The sequence below is a fragment of the Myxocyprinus asiaticus genome, chromosome 2, assembly GCF_019703515.2.
Source record: "Myxocyprinus asiaticus isolate MX2 ecotype Aquarium Trade chromosome 2, UBuf_Myxa_2, whole genome shotgun sequence".
NCBI lineage: Eukaryota > Metazoa > Chordata > Actinopteri > Cypriniformes > Catostomidae > Myxocyprinus > Myxocyprinus asiaticus.
The window spans coordinates 19,727,367-19,748,047 of record NC_059345.1 but is presented as its reverse complement, the minus strand read 5'-3'; the positions used below and the strand labels follow the sequence as shown (position 1 = coordinate 19,748,047).

The following is a 20,681-nucleotide window of genomic DNA, read 5'->3' as shown; positions in this document are numbered from 1 at the left end:
ACAGTTAGTATTCATGCAGTTTTTATGACCATGTTAAATGTGCGACTGTATGGCATATTTGTACTTTTAAAAATTAATTTGTCACACCGTAGCACCATTTCAAATGAACCAACAGAGGCAGACATTTTCACTTTCCCTTATTCATTCTTTTAAACAATGAGAACATTTCATGTTTCAGCCTTTTTAACTCTTTGTCACTTGAGCATATTAGTTCTTCTATTACAGATCTTTCTTTCTTCTTACCTTGTTCTGTTCATCTTTCAGAGATCAGTCTCAATTCCAGGAACCCCACTGCTCAAATTACCATCATCCCTAAGAGCCAGATTTCTCCAGATTGGGCCTTGCCTGACCTGCCTCATATGTTCATCTGTGGGTATGTGTATAGACACAAAATCAAGGTTCAAAGGTCTCAAGGATAATCTGTGGAAGAAGATATATATATGTACAGTTGTGCTCAAAGGTTTGCATACCCTGGCAGAAATTGTGAAATTTTGGTATTGATTTTGAAAATATGACTGATCATGCAAAAAAAAAAAAAAAACTGTCTTTTATTTAAGGGTAGTGATCAAATGAAGCCATTTATTATAACATAGTTGTTTGGCTCCTTTTTAAATCATAATGATAACAGAAATCACCCAAATGGCCCTGATCAAAAGCTGACATACCCTTGAATGTTCGGCCTTGTTACAGACACACAGCGTGACACACACAGCTTTAAATGGCAATTAAAGGTTAATTTCCCACACCTGTGGCTTTTTAAATTGCAATTAGTGTCTGTGTATAAATAGTCAATGAGTTTGTTAGCTCTCACGTGGATGCACTGAGCAGGCTAGATACTGAGCCATGGGGAGCAGAAAAGAACTGTCAAAAGACCTGCATAACAAGGTAATGGAACTTTATAAAGATGGAAAATGTATAAAAATATATCCAAAGCCTTGAAAATGCCAGTCAGTACTGTTCAATCACTTATTAAGAAGTGGAAAATTCTGGGATCTCTTGATACCAAGCCAAGGTCAGGTAGACCAAGAAAGATTTCAGCTACAACAGCCAGAAGAATTGTTCGGGATAAAAAGAAAAACCCACAGGTAACCTCAGGAGAAATACAGGCTGCTCTGGAAAAGACAGTGTGGTTGTTTCAAGGAGCACAATATGACGATACTTGAACAAAAATGAGCTGTATGGTCGAGTTGCCAAAAAGAAGCCTTTACTGTGCCAATACCACAAAAAAGCCCGGTTACAATATGCCCGACAACACCTTGACACGCCTCACAGCTTCTGGCACACTGTAATTTGGAGTGACGAGACCAAAATAGAGCTTTATGGTCACAACCATAAGCGCTATGTTTGGAGAAAGGTCAACAAGGCCTATAGTGAAAAGAATACCATCCCCATTGTGAAGCATGGTGGTGGCTCACTGATGTTTTGGTGGTGTATGAGCTCTAAAGGCACGGGGAGTCTTGTGAAAATTGGCAAGATGAATGCAGCATGTTATCAGAAAATACTGGCAGACCATTTGCATTCTTCTGCACGTAAGCTGCACATGGGACACTATTGGAATTTCCAGCAAAAGTGACCCTGAGCACAAGGCCAAGTTGACCCTCCAGTGGTTACAGCAGAAAAAGGTGAAGGTTCTGGAGTGGCCATCACAGTCTTCTGACCTTAATATCATTGAGCCACTCTGGGAAGATCTCAAACGTGCGGTTTATGCAAGACGACCAAAGACTTGCATGACCTGGAGGCATTTGCCAAGACGAATGGGCAGCTATACCACCTGCAAGAATTTGGGGCCTCATAGACAGCTATTACAAAAGACTGCATGCTGTCATTGATGCTAAAGGGGGCAATACACAGTATTAAGAACTAAGGGTATGCAGACTTTTGAACAGGGGTTATTTCATTTTTTTCTTATGTTATCTTATGTTTTATGATTGTGCCATTCTGTTATAACCTACAGTTGAATACCTACAGTTGAACTCACTCATGTTTTCTTTAAAAATGGTACCTATATTACCAATTCTCCAAGGGTATGCAAACTTTTGAGCACAACTGTAAGTACAAAGTCTGTGTACAAAGAAATGAATAAGAGATTATGATAAGGTTGTCATTTAAATAGAATAGACTTAAAAAGCAGCCAGTATGGACATATTTGGGTCAGGAGCTTCAATTAATGTTCACATTAAGGGGAGAGAGGGTGACGCCATGCAAGAAGCAGACGTGTGAGCGACGAGCTCTGCGCACTTTGCTGAATTTTCGATTATTCTCATGTTATAATCTGGTGCAATTTGATACACCCAGTTACACATTTGTCCTTTGTTGCAAAACATGGCAAAGAAGTCAAAATCCTCGGGCTCTGGAGATATTAAAAGACACTTACTTGTTCAGGATGAAAGCCCCGACAGGCTTACAGACCGGGGACTCGATTTGGATGGCGCGGCGGGAGAAGGAATCCAGCGTCAGTTGTCCAACATGTCGGTGATGTTGACGAAGATTCTTGCTCACTTGGAGGATCTCGCTGTAACACATCGATCGATTATGGCGATGGAAATAAAATTCTCTGAGTTAGGTACAAGAGTGTCTGATGTTGAAAAACGAATCAATTTTCTGGAATCTTCGGAGAGGGAATTTACCGCTAATCCGCCCGCGACCAAAGTTGATTTGGAACATCTCCTTGAAAAGCTTGTAGATCTTGAAAATAGAAGCCGCAGGAATAACGTTCGAATTGTTGGAATTCCTGAGCATGAGGAGGGCAGAGATATGGTGAAATTCCTGGACGAGCTCTTCCCGAGTCTGCTCGACATAACAGGCCACAAGCTGGAAATCGAGCGAGCTCACAGAGTGCCAGCTCGGAGATCTACTGAGGGAGATAGGCCCAGATCGATTCTGGCCAGATTTCTGAGATCATCCGATAAAGATCTTGTGTTGCGCCAGGCGAGGAGCAAAGGGAAGCTTTCTTGGAAGAACCATAATGTTTTCTTGTTCCCAGACTTTGCGAGTTCGACAAGAGAGAAACGCGATCGGTTCAAGGAATGTAAGAAACTCTTACATCAGAAAAAGATCTCGTTTGCTCTGATGTTTCCTGCCAAACCAAGAATAGAAACGAAAAACGGTCGCAAAGTATTCACATGTCCAAATCTGGCAATGTCTTTTATAGAATCAATGACTGAGTAAACCATTGGATGTTTCTCATGTGAGTGGGCCTGACTCGCTGTACCTAACTCTTGAGGAAGCTGGGCGAAATTTTGGGTTTTTTGCGTTGGCTCCGCCGTGCGGCTAGAGCTTGTTTTGTGAATAACACTTTTCCTTAAAGAAACTTTTGCATCGATGGAAGATTACATTTGCATTGAAGTTTCCGGCCAGTTTGAGAGTGGACACTACGGATGACCGCAAAATATCTAGATGCTCACTCAAAGGATGTCTTTTATAAAGTTGACGGATTGTGTAAGTCATGGTATATACGTTTATGCAGCCTCCGAGTGAATTGACTCGATCATCCGGGGAACCGGGATGCCGGTTTTGTTTCTTTTTGTATTGGTTCCGCCTAGCGGCTGGAGCTTGTTCTGTTGAATAACATTCCTTTGGAAAAGCTGTGGATTAATCTGTTTGTTCTTCGTGCTTATTCCTCCTGCTGGCTGTAGTTTGTTTTGTTGAGGTTTTTTTTTTTTTTTTTTTTTTTTTTTTACGGGACATTGGAATGATTACGTCATCCGCTGAACTCATAACAGCCGGCTCACTGAACATTCGTTTGTCTGTCCGAGGAATCTGAACCGTTTTATATCAGCTGGAATTTGTTTCACATTGATGTGTCACATCCTTGAGACAGTTCTGTGAATGAATCTACACATTTTTTATGTTCATTTTTCCTATTAACTGGGTTTACTTCACAAAGTATTTTCTGTTATGTAATTTTGCCTCACAAATTTGTGAGGCAAAATTGAGCAATCCGATGGCAAAGTTGTCGTGGGGACTCGTGGGCGTTCATGGACCTTTTGAGTTTAGAGGGATTGTCGCCGGTTGGCACTTTCGTACGCGGGGTTAATGCGCACGTTTTTTCTTTCTTCTGTTTGTTTTGTTCCAGGGGATGTTCGGGGGTTGATTGTTTCACTAAAGGGGAATGTGGTCTTCATAATTTTGTTTTTCACATACAATTTATTTTTTTATTATATCAATATGTCAGTTGTTAATATGAGTGTACTATCTCTCTCCACGTGGAATGTGAATTGGTTGGGGCACCCCATAAAAAGAAGGAAGGTAATTACTTTTCTTAAACGTAAGAAATATGACATAGTGTTTCTTCAAGAAACACATCTCTCCCTGCAGGAAGCTGAAAAATTTGGGAAGATATGGGGTGGACATGTTTTCTTTAGTGCTGGCTCAAGTAAGAGCAGGGGAGTCATTATATTGATTAATAAACATTTATAATTCAAATTTCTCAAACAAATTAAAGATAAATTAGGAAGAGTCATTATTGTTTTAGCTGAAATTCAAGGGCAAAGTCTGATTTTGGCTAATATTTATGCACCTAACGTTGATGATCAAGGCTTTTTTATAGATCTTGAAGGGATGTTGCAAACCGCTAGCACCCCTCATGATATAATATTGGGAGGAGACTTTAATCTTTTGATGGATTCAGTCCTTGATCATAGTGAAGCAAAAGTGTGTAAACCCCCTAGAGCAACACTGACACTTCACAGGATGTGTAAAAATCTTGGTCTTTCGGATATTTGGAGACTTTTGAACCTATCCGGTAGGGACTATACATTTTCTTCATCAGTCCATAAGATTTATTCTAGAATAGATTTTTTTTTTATATCCAAATCCCTAATTTCATCTGTTGTTGATTGCTCAATTGGAAACATTTTAGTCTCAGATCATGCCCTGGTGAGTTTAGAGGTGATGCCACATATAGAGAAAAAGAAATCATATAGTTGGCGCCTTAATGTATCCCTTCTGCAAAATCCTGATTTCCAACAAATGTTAAAGACTGAAATCAATGTTTATATGGAGACCAACTGGTCCTCAGTATCCTCTGTGAGCGTGGCTTGGGAGGCACTTAAAGCGGTTCTTAGGGGCCGGATCATACAGTATGCCTCATTCATCAAAAAAGCCAAAGCACAAGAACTTGTGGAGTTGGAAGGAAATATTAAAAGTGCAGAGGCAGAGCTGAAGCGCCGTATGTCAGCTGATGGTCTCAGAGAATTGACCCGATTGAAATATAGATATAATACTATTTTGTCGCGGAAAGTGGAGTTTTGGTTATTCAGGGCAAGACAGTCATACTTTGAGTCGGGTGACAAAGCAGGGAAGCTTTTGGCTAGATACATAAAGCAGAGAGAGTTTTTTCTACTATTCCCTCAGTGAAATCTGCTTGTGGTGAAATATTTACCTCGGCCATTGATATTAATAATACCTTTAAAGAGTTCTGTATTGATCTTTATAGTTCCACGTCTTCGTCTACTGATGAAGATATTAGAAACTTTGTGGAACCATTAGATCTCCCTAAACTGACAACTGAGCAAAAAAACTCTCTTGTTTCTGAGATAACCTTGGAGGAGCTTAACGAGGTAATTAAGTCCCTACCTACTGGCAAGGCTCCGGGGCCAGATGGTTTTGCCGCAGAATTTATTTAGATGCTATGCGACAGAACTGGCCCCACTTTTGTTAGAAGTTTATACTGAATCATTAAAGAAGGGAAAACATCCTCCAACCATGACACAAGCCCGGATCAGTCTGATTCTTAAAAAGGACAAAGATCCAAGCGAGTGTAAAAGTTACCGTCCAATTTCCCTGATCCAACTAGATGTAAAAATATTGTCAAAAATTTTGGCTAACCGATTAAGTAAGGTTATGACATCTCTTATACATATAGATCAGGTGGAGTTTATTCGGGGTTGTAGCTCTTCTGATAACATCAGGCGTCTCATCAATATCATGTGGTCAGTGGCGAATGAACAATCTCCGGTCGCTGCCATCTCACTTGAAGCCGAAAAGGCATTTGATATGGTAGAATGGGATTATCTTTTTAAGATTTTGGAAATGTATGGGTTCGGGAGTACATTTATTGGTTGGATTAAGTTACTTTATAAACCCCCTTTAGCAGCAGTATAAACAAATGGATTAATTTCAGATTATTTTACTCTGGATAGGGGCAATCGGCAGGGCTGCCCTCTTTCCCCATTATTGTTCTGTCTTGCCCTGGAACCATTAGCAGCCGCGACAAGAAAGGAGGATGATTTTCCAGGGGTGACAGCGGGAGGTGTGGCGCATAAGCTTCTGCTTTACGCAGATGATATTTTATTATTTGTCTCTGAACCTACTAGATCTATGCCTTGCCTCCACAGAATTATTAATTCCTTTTCCAAGTTCTCAGGATACAAAGTCAATTGGTCTAAATCCGAAGCTTTGGCGCTGATAGCGTACTGCCCAGAAATGGCTTTCCAGCCGGGCGCCTTTCAGTGGCCCAAACAGGGCATTAAGTATTTGGGGATTTTATTCCCAGCAAATTTGTCTGATTTAGTTAGTTAATTTTGACCCTTTAATTAAAAGGTTTTCGAGCAATGTGGACAGGTGGGCTTCATTACATTTATCGATGATTGGGAAGGTTAATGTAATTAAAATGAATTGTATTCCAAAATTCAACTACCTGCTTCAGTCTCTCCCTGTAGATGTCCCCCTCTCTTATTTCAAGCAATTTGACAGCATAACGAAGTCCTTTATTTGGAATGGTAAGCGCCCCAGGTTAAATTTCAATAAGTTACATAGGCCAACTGACAAAGGAGGGCTAGGCCTACCCAAGATTTTATTTTATTATTATGCGTTCGGTCTTAGACATTTGGCTCATTGGTCGCTTCCACCTGAGAGAGCCCCTCCCTGGTTTTGTATTGAAAAGGAAGTTCTTGCCCGTCTCGCCACTGCAAAGCCTTTCGATCAAATTAGCCGGAGAGGTTAAGTCGCACCCCGTTATTTTGCATTTGCATTCGATATGGACAAAAGTGTCCAGAGTGTTTAATTCGGATATTTATTTAAACGCAGCCTCGAGCATATGGCAGAACCCTAAACTATGTATTAATAAGTCCCCTTTTTGTTGGTCAGATTGGATTGTGAGGGGGGTTAATGCACTTGGTGACCTATATGAGGGTGGAGTATTGAGACCTTTTGAAAATTTGGTTCAACATTTTGGCATTCCCAGATCTCAGTTTTATAAGTATTTACAGCTTCGCCACCTACTCTGCACTATTTTTGGGAGTGGCACGCACCCCCCTAAAGCGGCAGGTGCTTTGGGAGAGGTGATTGCTGCTTTTGGAAAAGGCCATGAAGCATCAGTGTATTACTCCCTACTAATTCAGAGTCTGGGGGATGAAGCCTTGACTTCTCTCAAGAGAGTATGGGAAAAAGATTTGAATTTGATATTGAAGGATGGAGTGTGGACTAAGATTCTTAAAAATGTCAAGTCTGTATCTAGAGATGCAAGGGTTCACCTTATGCAATTTAAGGTTTTACATAGATTTTATTGGACCCCCTCTAGATTATATAGGCTCGGTCTTAAAGACACACCCACTTGCTGGCGATGCCAGTCAGTCAGAAATTGGAGACACTACCCATGTCTTTTGGGGGTGTGTTAAGATCCAGGAGTTTTGGTTGAGGGTTCAGAGGTATTTGTGCGAAGTTTTGAACACTCAGGTTTTACTTTGTCCCAGACTCTGTATTTTGGGTGATGGGGCGGTCATGCATTTAGGGGACAATCATATAAAAAAAACTGGGTTATGACCAGTCTCATGATCGGCAGGCAAGTAATTTTAAGGGGTTGGAAGTCAAATGGAGCACCCTCTTTTTCGAGTGGTGTGTGGAAATGGGGAGGGTAGCTGCATTTGAAGAGGCGGTAAGTAGAAGGCTGGGGTTGAGGGACTTATTTGCTAAAAAATGGGGCAAATATTTAGTTTTTTGGGGGGAATCTCGGGGAGGGGATGTGGAGAGTGTAGTTTAATCATGTATGTTTATTATTTTATTTATTTGTGTGTTTGTGTATATATATATATATATATATATATATATATATATATATATATATGTATGTATATATATGTATGTATATATATATATGTATGTATTTATTTTATTTTTTTGGATTGTGTGTGTGTTATGTGGGACTACAGGGGTGTTTGTTAGGGGTCAGGGTGGGATTGTATTAGTAGGGTTTAAATCTAAAATGTTGATTCATTATATATGTGTTGAGTTTTTTTCACTGTCATGCACATGAATCAATAAAAATGTTAATTACAAAAAAAAAATTTCACATTAAGGGGCAGTGGTGGCTCAGCGGTTAAGGCTCTGGGTTACTGACCAGAAGGTCAGGGGTGCTCCGCCAAGATGCCACTGTTGGGCCCTTGAGCAAGGCCCTTGACCCTATTTGCTCCAGGGGCGCTGTATCATGGCTGACCCTGCGATCTGACCCCTTAGCTGGGCTATGCGAAAAAATTATTTCACTGTATATATTCAAAATGTATAATGTGTGATAAAAAAAAAAAAAAAGGCTTCAAAGGAAGGCAAAGGAAGGCATCTACCATCAGAATGGGGAAAAAGTGTTATCTCAGTGATTTCGACCATGGCATGATTGTTGGTGCAAGACGGGCTGGTTTGAGTATTTCTGTAACTGCTGATCTCCTGGGATTTTCACGCACAACAGTCTCTAGAATTTACTCTGAATTTTGCCAAAAACAAAAAACATCCAGTGAGCGGCAGTTCTGTGGACGGAAATGCCTTGTTGATGAGAGAGGTCAACAGAGAATGGCCAGACTGGTTCGAACTGACAAAGTTGACGGTGAGAAGAATAAAATCTCAGAATGCTATTCTGAGATGTGGTTTGGCGCTGTTTTGGCGGCTCGAGGGGGACACAATATTAGTACTGTGTAGTAATATCAGTACTGTGTAAAAGTTTTAGGCACTTGTGAAAAATGTTGCATAGTGAGGATGTCTTCAAATATAATGCCATAAATAGTTTTAATTTATCAATTAACAACATACAAATTCCAGTAAACATAAAAAAAGCTAAATCAATATTTGGTGTGGCCACCTTTGCCTTTAAAACAGCACCAATTCTCGTAGGTACACCTGGACACAATTGTCTTGGTTGTTGGCAGATAGGATGTACCAAGCTTCTTGGAGAATTCACCACAGTTCTTCTATCTATTTAGGCTGTCTCAATTGCTTCTGTCTCCATGTAATCCCACACAGACTCGATGTTCAGTGGGGGGCTCTGTGGGGCCATGCCATCTCTTGCAGAGCGCCCTGTTCTTCTATTCTAATCTTTTCTATTTGCAAAAGTAATGTTTGGGAGTCTAAAATGTATTTTTCCTATTGACACATTAAAGCTGAATATATAAATAACCATCTTATGACAAATGTTTTTGTGAAACATCTTAAGTGCCTAAAACTTTTGCACAGTACTGTGTATATGTATGTGTGTGTGTGTGTGTGTGTGTGTGTGTGTATATATATATATATGTGTGTGTGTGTGTGTGTATCAGTTCGATTATTTTTATTTGTATAGCACTTTTCACAACACATATCGTTTCAAAGCAGCTTTACCGAAAATTGTGCTGTAACAGAAAATTAAGATGTAATGACTGTAATGTCTTAGAATCATCACTGTGTGGTTTGATAAAAAGTGATTGTAAATTGTGCCTTAAAAAATGAATAAATAAGTAAATAATATTTGTATTTAGACCCCCAGTGAACAAGCTAAATGCGACAGTGGCAAGGAACACAAAACTCCATAAGACGTTGGTTAAAGGAGAAAAATAACCTTGGGGGAAACCAGGCTCACTGTGGGGGCCAGTTCCCCTCTGGCTAAACAGCATGAATATAATGCCAATATTAGTTATTTATGTGTAGTACAAGTCATGGTTTAAATTAGTAAACAAAGTGTTAGGGGCTATTGTTTAAACAAAAAGATTTTGTATGAACTGTAAAATGAATAACTAAAGTATTTGAAGTCCATCCTGAATGAACTGTGGAACTTCTATTGTCCTTTGTTATTTGGCTGATGAAGGCTTTAGTTGGCAATTAATTTATTGTCTATGTATTCCATATATATATATATATATATATATATATATATATATATATACACACACACACACACACACACACACTGTTGGCCAGAAGTTTGGAATAATGTACAGATTTTGCTGTTTTGGAAGGAAATTGGTACTTTAATTCACCAAAGTAGTCAGGACATTGCTGATGTAAAAAACAGAACCATCACTTTTCTCCCCAATTTGGAATGCCCAATTCCCAATGCGCTCTTAAGTCCTCGTGGTGGCGTAGTGACTCACCTCACTCTGGGTGGCGGATATACAACTCACCACATGCCCCACTGAGGGCCTGACCTGACTGGAGTCACTCGGCACACGCTGGATTCGAACTTGCGACTACAGGTGTGATAGTCAGCGTCTTTACTTGCTGAGCTACCCAGGCCCCCCAGCACCATCACTATTTGAAAAAAGTCATTTTTGATAAAATCTAGACAGGCCCCATTTCTAGCAGCCATCACTCCAACACCTTATCCTTGAGTAATCATGCTAAATTGCTAATTTGGTACTAGAAAATAACTTGCCATTATATCAAACACAGTTGAAAGGTATTTGTTTCGTTAAATGAAGCTTAACATTGTCTTTTTGTTTGTTTTTGAGTTGCCACATTATGCAATAGACTGGCATGTCTTAAGGTCAATATTAGGTCAAAAATGGCAAAAACGAAACAGCTTTCTCTAGAAACTCGTCAGTCAATCATTGTTTTGAGGAATGAAGGCTATAACATGTTTGAAATTGCCAAAAAAACTGAAGAATTCATACTAAGGTGTACACTACAGACTTCAAAGACAAAGGACAACTGGCTCTAACAAGGACAGAAAGAGATGAGGCAGGTCAGATGTACAACTAAACAAGAGGGTAAGTACATCAGAGTCTCTAGTTTGAGAAATAGATGCCTCGGTTGTCCTCAGCTGACAGCTTCATTGAATTCTACCCGCTCAACACCAGTTTCATGTACAACAGTAAAGAGAAGACTCAGAGGTGCAGGCCTTATGGGAAGAATTTCAAAGAAAAAGCCACTTTTGAAACAGAAAAACAAAAAGAAAATGTTAAGGTGGGCAAAGAAACACAGACATTGGACAACAAATAACTGGAAAAGAGTGTTATGGATCTTAACCCCATTGAGCTTTTGTGGGATCAGCTAGACTGTAAGGTGCGTGAGAATTGCCAGACAAGACAGCCACATCTATGGCAAGTGCTACAGGAAGCGTGGGGTGAAATGTCACCTGAGTATCGGACAAACTGACAGCTAGAATGCCAAGGATCTACAAAGCTGTCATTGCTGCACGTGGAGGATTTTTTGATGAGAACTTCAGAAGTTCTGAAACATTTTTTCAAATTGTAATAGTAATTTTTCAAGTTATTAATGTCCTGACTATACATTGTGATCAGTTGAATGCCACTTTGGTGAATAAAAGTACCAATTTCTTTCCATAAGGGCAAAATCCATACATTATTCCAAATTTTTGGCAGCCTGTGTGTGTGTGTGTGTGTATATATATATATATATATATATATATATATATATATATATATATATATATATATATATATATAATGTATATTGCTATGTTCTCTGATAAGTTGGTAATTACATCTGTTGGTAAATCGGTAAATCACATCTGCTAATATCTTGCAGTATGCCGTCTTATATCAAAACCTTGCACATCACAATGAAGTGTATTGTATCATCGTGTTTTACAGGCAGGAGCTTCATAATTGTCCACAAGGCCACATCTGTGATGTCATTGGTGTGGTGATCTTTGTTGGCCGACCAGAACGTGTCAGGAAAAAGGGTAAGACGTGTAATACACACAGAAATACATACACATATTTAAGCTATTTACAGACATAATGTTTTTTGTTTTTCTGAATGTATCAAGTGTCTGAATGTTTATTCCATTGCAGAAGGGCAAATGTCTGAGATTGAGGAGTATCGGTGGCTCCAACTGGAGGATGGGACATCAGACAAGCCAATTATGATCAAGCTTTTCTCCACATCACAGCCTGACATTCAAAGCCGTATCTATCCAAGTAACCAGTCACTCAATTTTCTCTCCCTTTGTTGTTGACTTTGTTTGCTGTTATTGCGAACAAACTGTTTTGATTATTATCTCTTTAATTTTTTTTATTCAGTGGCACTAGTCGTCTGCACTAGACTAAAGCTTATCAAATGTACAGTCGACAGAGCTACATCTTTTGAATATCTCACCAACACATCACTGACCCAGGTGTACTGCACAGGTAAATTAAACACACACACAAACTTACTCAATGGTATAAATTATTTAAGTTTATTACATCTATTAAATTTTAACCGCATTATAGGAATGCACTGCTGTCTGTATGTGGCATTATTGTGGTGTTATTGGTGAATATTTAACAGGCATAGGGTCTCACCCTGTGATGCCATACAGAGGGATACGCCCAATCCGGCAGTTCCTCCAATGGCTAAAGCAGGTAGATGAGAGCAGCATGTTGGAAAAGGCTGTGTTTGGAGGATATTTTAGCTACCCACCATTACCTGTTTCACTGAATAGTTTCATGGAAAACAGACAAGGTGAGTGGCCAAAAGAGGATTGAGTCAATATGAAAGTGTGCAAGAGTGTACAGTTCACCAATGTATGCCAATGCACTATTACATTTATGCCCAAGCAGTGAAAAGTGCCCCCTTATGGTAGACTGTAGAACTTACAATTAACAAAATACAAATATTTTCAAATGTGTTACAGCACTTCTTTAGGTCTTTGATACATTGACTTCGGGGGGTTAATGTTTAGTGTGTGTGTGTTTGTGTGTTTAGGGAAAGCTGGTCTCATCAGTGGAGGGGAGATGAAATTAGAGTGTGAGAGGTTAAATTACAGAGAAAGGCGACAATTCGCTGTTCAGTGTATCATCACCGCAGCCTGCTACCATCACAGAGAGGTACATACACACGCAATGTAAAACACACACTACTATACAATCCACAACAAACACTTCTCTTTTATTTCTTCATATAGGATAGTGGGCGAACACAGTATTCAGATCTTCCATCTGCTCCAATCAGCCCTAGAGTGCCACGGCAAAGAGAGGGGTATGTGGATGTGCTCTAGTGAATCTCTGATGTTATGAGAGTTTAAGTTTGTTTGTAATTGTTTTGGGGTTTGTTTCACAGTCCTGAACCTCACAGGACACCTGTGAAGAGAAAACTTTTCAGCAGTGCCACCCCTAGAAAGAGGTATCTGTGTGTGGATAAACTGTTTTTATAAGATTCAAAAATGTAGTAATTCAGTGGAGAATAATAGCTATAGAATATTTTTTCTCAGGTTGGCGCCGCCTTTTCAGCCAACTGCTACAGAGGACGATGTAGAAAGGGGTAAGATAATTTTTAACATGCACTCAAATACACACATATACAAACAGTCTGCCTAATTAGACAGCATTGTAAGGCATCATGCGTGCTCTCACGATGCAATTTGGCCAAGCTAAAAGGAAACATAGCATATGTTTTTCACAGAGAATGCAATCCCAAAAGGTTATGCTTATTAGAGTGATGTGTATTTAACTAAGCAGCATGCTAACGTCAAACTCAATTGGAATCAGTTATAAAAATGTGTCTTTTCCAGACTCAACACATTAAAGTCCCAGTGAAGTGCCTTGCCGAGCGCTGTTCGATTTGGTGTTCTGATGTATTTCCTACTTAAACAGAAAGGGGTGGTGGGACATGTTGAACGACTTGTCACATTTAGAAAAATAGCCAACTGGCTTTAGTTTACAGCCACACACACACATACCCCTATCCACTATGCTGCCCATGTCAGAGCTGCTTCCCAGTAGGGGTGTAAATCTGACATTTCATCACTATACGATCTTATACCACCCTGGTAATGACTCGCCACCCGGATTGAGGCAAGTCACTACGCCACCACGAGGACTTGGAGTGCATTGGGAATTGGGCATTCCAAAGTCTGCCACGATACGATTTTGATTTGATTCTGTTCAGGGCCCTGCGATCGATATTCCGATATTATGTGCCTATTTTACACAATCAGTTACATTTTATTTGCCCTCAAATGCAAGCAAAATATAATTTGAATATTTTGAGCTTTCTGAAAAGTGCAAATTTAGTATCCTCATAGGGACATCCACAACAAAATAAGGTACTTCAAATGTTGAAAATTATTATACAGATAATAATATAAAAAAATTAAGTCACACACAAGTGATCATCAATCATTTGATTACAGCTTATTTTTCAGTTTAATCCAATTCAAAATACTTACATACCCATGACTTGTTTCCAGCTGTCCGTGGTTTTCTTGGCGACAACTTCCACAGTTGTAATGAAAAATTCTGTTACAGTTAACTGGGATAAATGTTAGTAAGGGTGTTGATGTGTAGGTGTTTAAAGTCTTATAACTGATTCTGGAACTGAGCAGGTGTTTCTCTTTCCCTCGTTAGTGCTGTTCAGAATGTCTGTGTTGTCAAGATGTTTCACATGGTTGAATTTCTCCATGGTACTTTAAAATAGCAAATTCTCATGTAAAATTCAAATGGGTCACATGCACAATGATATCGATGGAAGCCCGAATTAGATCCTGTCGCTGGAGCTCGCATTTCGCAGGAAGCCCGGCACGCCACACGGATAGCAGAGCACAATTTGGCTTCAAAGACCCCGCGCACATCCGTGTCCCACATAAGAAAGCATATTTAGCACTCATAAAGTGAAATGAATATAATAAGATTGCTTCATCGCCTGACGGAAATACATACAGACGTGGCTGACATGAGAGTATTAAAATAAAGGTTAATCTTAAAAAAAAATCTATATAGATATTTACGCATTGTATCGATAATATTGGATCGTTGGTTATTGGATTGATGCATCGTTACACCCCTACTTCCCAGGAAAACTTGAGAAGCAATCTCAATATTGACCAGCTTTTCCTAAGACTTGAGAACCAAATGATGATCTAACTGACAACATTAATACACAACCAGCCCACAAACATGCTGAAAATATGTAATGGGAGGGTGTGTTCTCGTTCTAGAAAGCATTTGATTGGACAAGGTTTCTCAACCTCTATGTGATGTCATGGAGTCTTTTTAGCCAGAAGAGAGACTGCAGAATTTAAACGCTCATATTTTCTGAAAACAAATTTTGTCATCTTTTAGAAGTACACTAGCATTTCTGAGCACTTTATTAGGAACACTATACTTATACTGGGAAGGGCCTCCCTTTGCTCTTAAAACAGCCTCAATTCTTCATGGCATGGATTCCACAAGATGTTGGAAACATTCCTTTTGAGATTCTGGTTCATGTTGACACGATTGCATCATGCAGTTTCTGCATATTTGTCAGCTGCACATTCATGCTGCGAATCTCCCGTTCTACCACATCCCAAAGGTGTTTTAATGGATTCAGATCCAGTGAATGGGAAGGCCACTGAAGAACAGTGAAATCATTTGGTGCCAAATTCTGATTCTATCATCTGTGTGCCTCAGACGAAGTGGAGATTCATCAGACCAGGCTACATTTTCCCAGTCTTTAACTGTCCAGTTTTGGTGAGCCTGTGCCCACTACAGCCTCAGCTTTCTGTTCTTAGCTGACAGAAGTGGAACCTGAAGTGGTCTTCTACTGTTGATGCCCATCCGTCTCAACGTTCGATGTGTTGCATATTCTGAGATTCTATTCTGCTCACTACAATTGTAGTGGTTTATTTGAGTTACCGTAGCCTTTCTGTCAGCTCAAACCAGTCTTGCCATTCTACATTGACCTGTCTCATCAAAAAGGCGTTTCCATCCGCAGGACTGCCACTCACTGGATGTTTTTTCTTTTAGGCACCATTCGGAGTAAATTCTAGAGACTGCTGTGCGTAAAAATCGTAGGAGATCAGCAGTTACAGAAATACTCAAACCGGGGGCCTGGGTAGCTGAGCAAGTAAAGACGCTGACTACCACCCCTGGAGTCGTGAGTTCGAATCCAGGGCGTGCTGAGTGACTCCAGCCAGGTCTCCTCAGCAACCAAATTGGCCCGGTTGCTAGGGAGGGTAGAGTCACATGGGGTTACCTCCTCGTGGTCACTATAATGTGGTTCTCGCTCTTGGTGGGGCACGTGGCGAGTTGTGCGTGGATGCCGCGGAGAACAGCATGAGCCTCCACACGCGCTATGTCTCTGCGTTAACACGCTCAACAAACCATGTTATAGGATGCGTGGATTGACAGTCTCAGACGTGGAGTCAACTTCCTCCACCACCCGGATTGAGGCGAGTCACTACGCCACCACGAGGACATAGAGCGCATTGGGAATTAGGCATTCCAAATTGGGGAGAAAAAAAAATACTCAAACCGACACCAACAATCATGCCACAGTCGAAATAACTGAGATCACATTTTTCTCCCATTCTTATGGTTGATGTGAACATTAACTGAAGCTCCTGACCCATACCTGCATGATTTTATGCATTGCACTGCTGCCACATGATTGGCTGATTAGATAATCTCATGAATAAGTAGGTGTACAGGTGTTCCTAATAAAGTGCTATGTGTGTAGATGACCTTAAAGCTAATAGATATGGACTAAAAGCAGCTTTTTGATTTCACAGGGTCTTTAAAGCAGCATGCAGAAAAAAAATCTCTTCCATGTTGGTGACAGGATATTTTGTCAAACTTGGTTTCTATTTCTGCAGTGTTGCACCAAATAACCCTGCCCATTGTGAAATATTATTGGTTCAAAATCCTGCTTCTTGTAACTATACATTAGACATGATTGGTGGTGATTGTGGTGCACCGCACAGCAGTGTCACAACACTATTTTGTGTGGCGTGCATTCCGTGTGGAGTTGCTGTTTTTAATAGAGCGTTCCAAATCATTCACCTATTAGGCAGAGGCCTGTGTTTTTACATTCTCATTAGAGTGATGTGTATATTTTTTGCTACAAGCCTTTAATAATTGATTCCCTTATGTCCTCAGATTTTTGTCTCTTTGATGGAGCCATGGAGTTTCTGGTTGGAGAACATGACGATGACAGTAATGATGATGATGATGAAGACTTCTCAACACCGCCCACTAGTCCCATGACCTCACGTGTGGGACTGATGCATGTTGCCATTGAAACTTTGCCACGTGTTTTTTGTTACGAGCGACAGCATGTTCAGGCTGTTGCCGTAGGTATGCAAGTTAACAGCTTCCACAAGCTTCTCCCACAAAGAGAGTTGGAGTCTTTTAGCCCCGCCTCCTGCTTTACTGGCTACTTCACACTAACAATGAGAGGTATGCACTTTTGTTTACCCTTTCTTTTGCTTGAACACTGAGTATTTTTAGTATTGTAATAAAACCTTTCTTTACTGTGTGTGTGTAGCTCTGTCAGATGGAGTGATGCTTGATGTTGTTTTTCTGCCTGCTGCCCCTGGCAACTTGCACTGGATGCCCCTCCCCCTTTCACATGACAACTCCTGGGAGTCTGTCCTATCACATGGAGGGTTTTCTCCACATGCTCTGCCACCAAGCCCTGGTAAATATGAAGATGGTGATAACATAGTAATGACAGAAGGATGTGGAGTTATAACCAGGCCTACAGAATCTGCACTCGCAGAATTGGATTGTGCATCATTCACAAAAGTTCTACACATTCCCCATGTCTATGACATGATAAAGCAACAAATAAAAAAATAAAAAATATCTTTCACGTTCGTATCCTATCCATCCGTGACCACAACAAGTTATAAGCAACAAGACATTTTTTAATGCAAAATCCCCCTCCACAGAGCTGTCCGTTAAACATAAGATCTGTTCTGATCTGTTCTGATGTGCTGGATCTTGGTGTGAATCAATATATTTGTGAACTTGAAAAATGAAAAACTGACAACATGCCAATTTTTATAGCGAGTTTTTTTGTAGGATATTCACTAAACACTAAAGGTGTAAATCTGGTATCTCTTTCTTCTCCCACAGCTGACCTGATCGCCACAGCAAATCAGTTGACCAATCAAAGACTTGTGTGTGTGTTAGAGGCATGTGCACTAGGTGGAGAGAAGGTGGAACTGGTACTAAACCGTGCATTTCCTTTACGCTAACAGAGGAACACTAGGTAAATGGAAGGAAACTTATACAAACAAATTTATAAAGATATTATACAACTGTTGTAAACAGAATTACCTTTAATTTATGTGAATATATGTATAACATATAATGAATTCATTATTTTTATTTTCAATTAAATATTAGTTTTTAATTGTATTATTTAGTATGGTTCCATGCTGTTTACAAGCTATGCTAATTACATTTTACCACACAATTGTTTTTGTAGTGTTGATGTATTCATTGAGAGGGTTTGACTGCGGTGCAATATCCTCAAAGGTTCAAGACTTTGTCATTCTCATGAACAATCTCTCCTTTGATAACAACATATCTGATGAGCTCCTGATGACCCCCGAACTGGTAGATCAGATGCTCCCACCTGCAGCACAGAGAAAGAGAATTATAATCATACCATTCTCACCTAATCTTAATCCTAGTCATATCAAATACCACCCTTTCATGGGACCAGTCATAATCCAAACCAGCAAATTTGAATCTAAATAAATTATTTTACATTGAACATCAGTTGACAACCCAACACCGTACCGAAGTTGTTTATTGTACAAAAATGTCCATAAAGGTGCTGCAAGTGATTTTAGCTGTTCTGGAACTTCCACCACTCTCCCGAATTTCGTTCATGGTTTTGAGGATGATAGCATGTCATGCTACAAGTTAATGTTTGCATCTGACAAATTTTGCTAGCTTCTAACAAGTGACAAAATTGTTTGATTGGAGGCATGGTGTTTGACATCAACAGCAAAAGACATGGAAAGCGTTTCTTCTCCCTTAAGTTGATTAGCCTATATATTTCCCTACATTAACTATGCATAGTTATATGCTTAACTGCATTTTATTATAAGCATTTAGCACTGTGTTTTCTCTGCTGTCAGATCAGACATTCGACCCATTTTTGTTTCGCTGCCTTGTAGGAAAACTCAGTGAGCATAATTATTGATAATTTGTCCTTTTAGCTATCTAGCTGTGCATGTGAGTTTACCATGGTACATTGATGATCAGAAGGTCTCTCTGTTTCCCGATTTCAAGTGATCAATGTGTGTGTGAGTGATTAAGAGCATAGGCTGCATTTATGGTGCTTGCGGCCAGAGCTTCCGGCATAGACGACATCATCATCACACAAGCCAAGTGCATCACCATTGGCTAATAAACATAAACACACGCATTTGAGTAAAATGGAATAGACAGGTCACATTTCTACCTATAATTTTTTATATTCATGAAGGTAACAATATAAGGTTTATGTATACGTGTGTTTTATGGTTACCATTGAGCAACAGTAGGCATTGGGGTTGAAGTCACTGCCCAGAGCCACTGTGACCCCAGCATCAAGCATATCTCGCGCACATGGAGGACAAAGCTTTAAACAGACACAAAGAGAATCAAAACCCTGAACTCTTTTATTTTACATTGTTTTATAGGTGCACCGGACAGCTCTGATTACTGAGGTACATGAGCATCTGCGTTGTGGTTGTTCACAGTACCTCAAAATGTAGGCAGTGGTGGGCAACAGGATAGCTGATGTTGTAGCTGTTGCCATGGCAGCAATTCCCTCATCTGTCACCTCTTCTAAATGGCTGATGGCTAAAGCGCCAAGCTCTGCCCCAAGCTGTTGGAGAAGAGAGGGATAAAGAGGAGACAGAGATGACAAAAGAACAGATGATGTAGGCACGCAAAGCCAGGCCTTTCACTAAACTTATTCTGGCCAAGAACCGACCACTTAGACATGTAAAAGATCAAAACATTTTGTGTTATTAATTATGTAAAAAAATAATGTGTTAAACAAATTAACGCAATAAATTATTCCCCCGGACTGTAATTAGGAATAGTCCTAACATCAGAGCAATTTAAGCTTGAAGTATCACCTTCATGTTTTAACGAGTCTCAAGTCAGCTGGGGGCAGTGGGCACAACTCCAGCTGAACAGGCAATAAACCACACTTTCCAACAGCAAAATATGATGCGTTCTTGCCTTCAAACACAGCTAAATGGAGCACAACTTAAAGCAGGGGCCTGAGATTTGTATTTATACATTTCAACTACGTTTAAGCAGGCAACCAGACACTCCAAAAGCGTCCATTTGACGCATGTGTACATAGACACATCCTTAGAAAAGGCCTTATTATTCTACCTAGTACAGATTGTCAATTCATTTGCTGTGGACTGTAGGCCAATGATAGGCTTATGTTCAATGAAATAGAAATAAAACAAACAATATATTGAATTTTAAAGCCACTTTTTGTATTATCTAATCATTGCTTTCCCATCTGCCAAAATAATATATGTATATGTATTTTAATTATCTATTATATACACTCACTAAGCACTTTATTAGGAACAACTGTACACCTACTTATTCATGCGATTTTCTAAACAGCCAATCATGTGGCAGCAGTGCAATGAATAAAATCATGCAGATACGGGTTAGGAGCTTAATTTAATGTTCACATCAACCATCAGAATGGGGATAAAATGTGATCTCAGTGATTTTAACCATGGCATGATTGTTGGTGACAGA

General features: G+C 39.8%; 1 protein-coding gene across 3 annotated transcripts in view; it reads left to right on the top strand.

Annotated features, from left to right (window-relative positions):
* LOC127413066 (RPA-related protein RADX-like) overlaps positions 1-19,723 on the top strand; it is a 21,329-nt gene extending 1,606 nt beyond the window's left edge. Inside the window, exons 4-16 of one of the 3 annotated variants that reach the window (XM_051649912.1) lie at positions 265-373; positions 11,793-11,884; positions 11,997-12,122; positions 12,225-12,332; positions 12,475-12,648; positions 12,892-13,013; positions 13,091-13,164; positions 13,246-13,308; positions 13,397-13,446; positions 17,043-17,342; positions 17,431-17,583; positions 18,024-18,159; positions 19,586-19,723. In XM_051649912.1, coding sequence (XP_051505872.1) covers positions 265-373; positions 11,793-11,884; positions 11,997-12,122; positions 12,225-12,332; positions 12,475-12,648; positions 12,892-13,013; positions 13,091-13,164; positions 13,246-13,308; positions 13,397-13,446; positions 17,043-17,342; positions 17,431-17,583; positions 18,024-18,145 — 1,493 coding nt within the window. In that variant the 3' untranslated portion in view covers positions 18,146-18,159; positions 19,586-19,723. The other 2 variants (XM_051649917.1, XM_051649902.1) reach the window with 2 other exon arrangements.
* Positions 19,724-20,681: the final 958 nt, after the last annotated feature.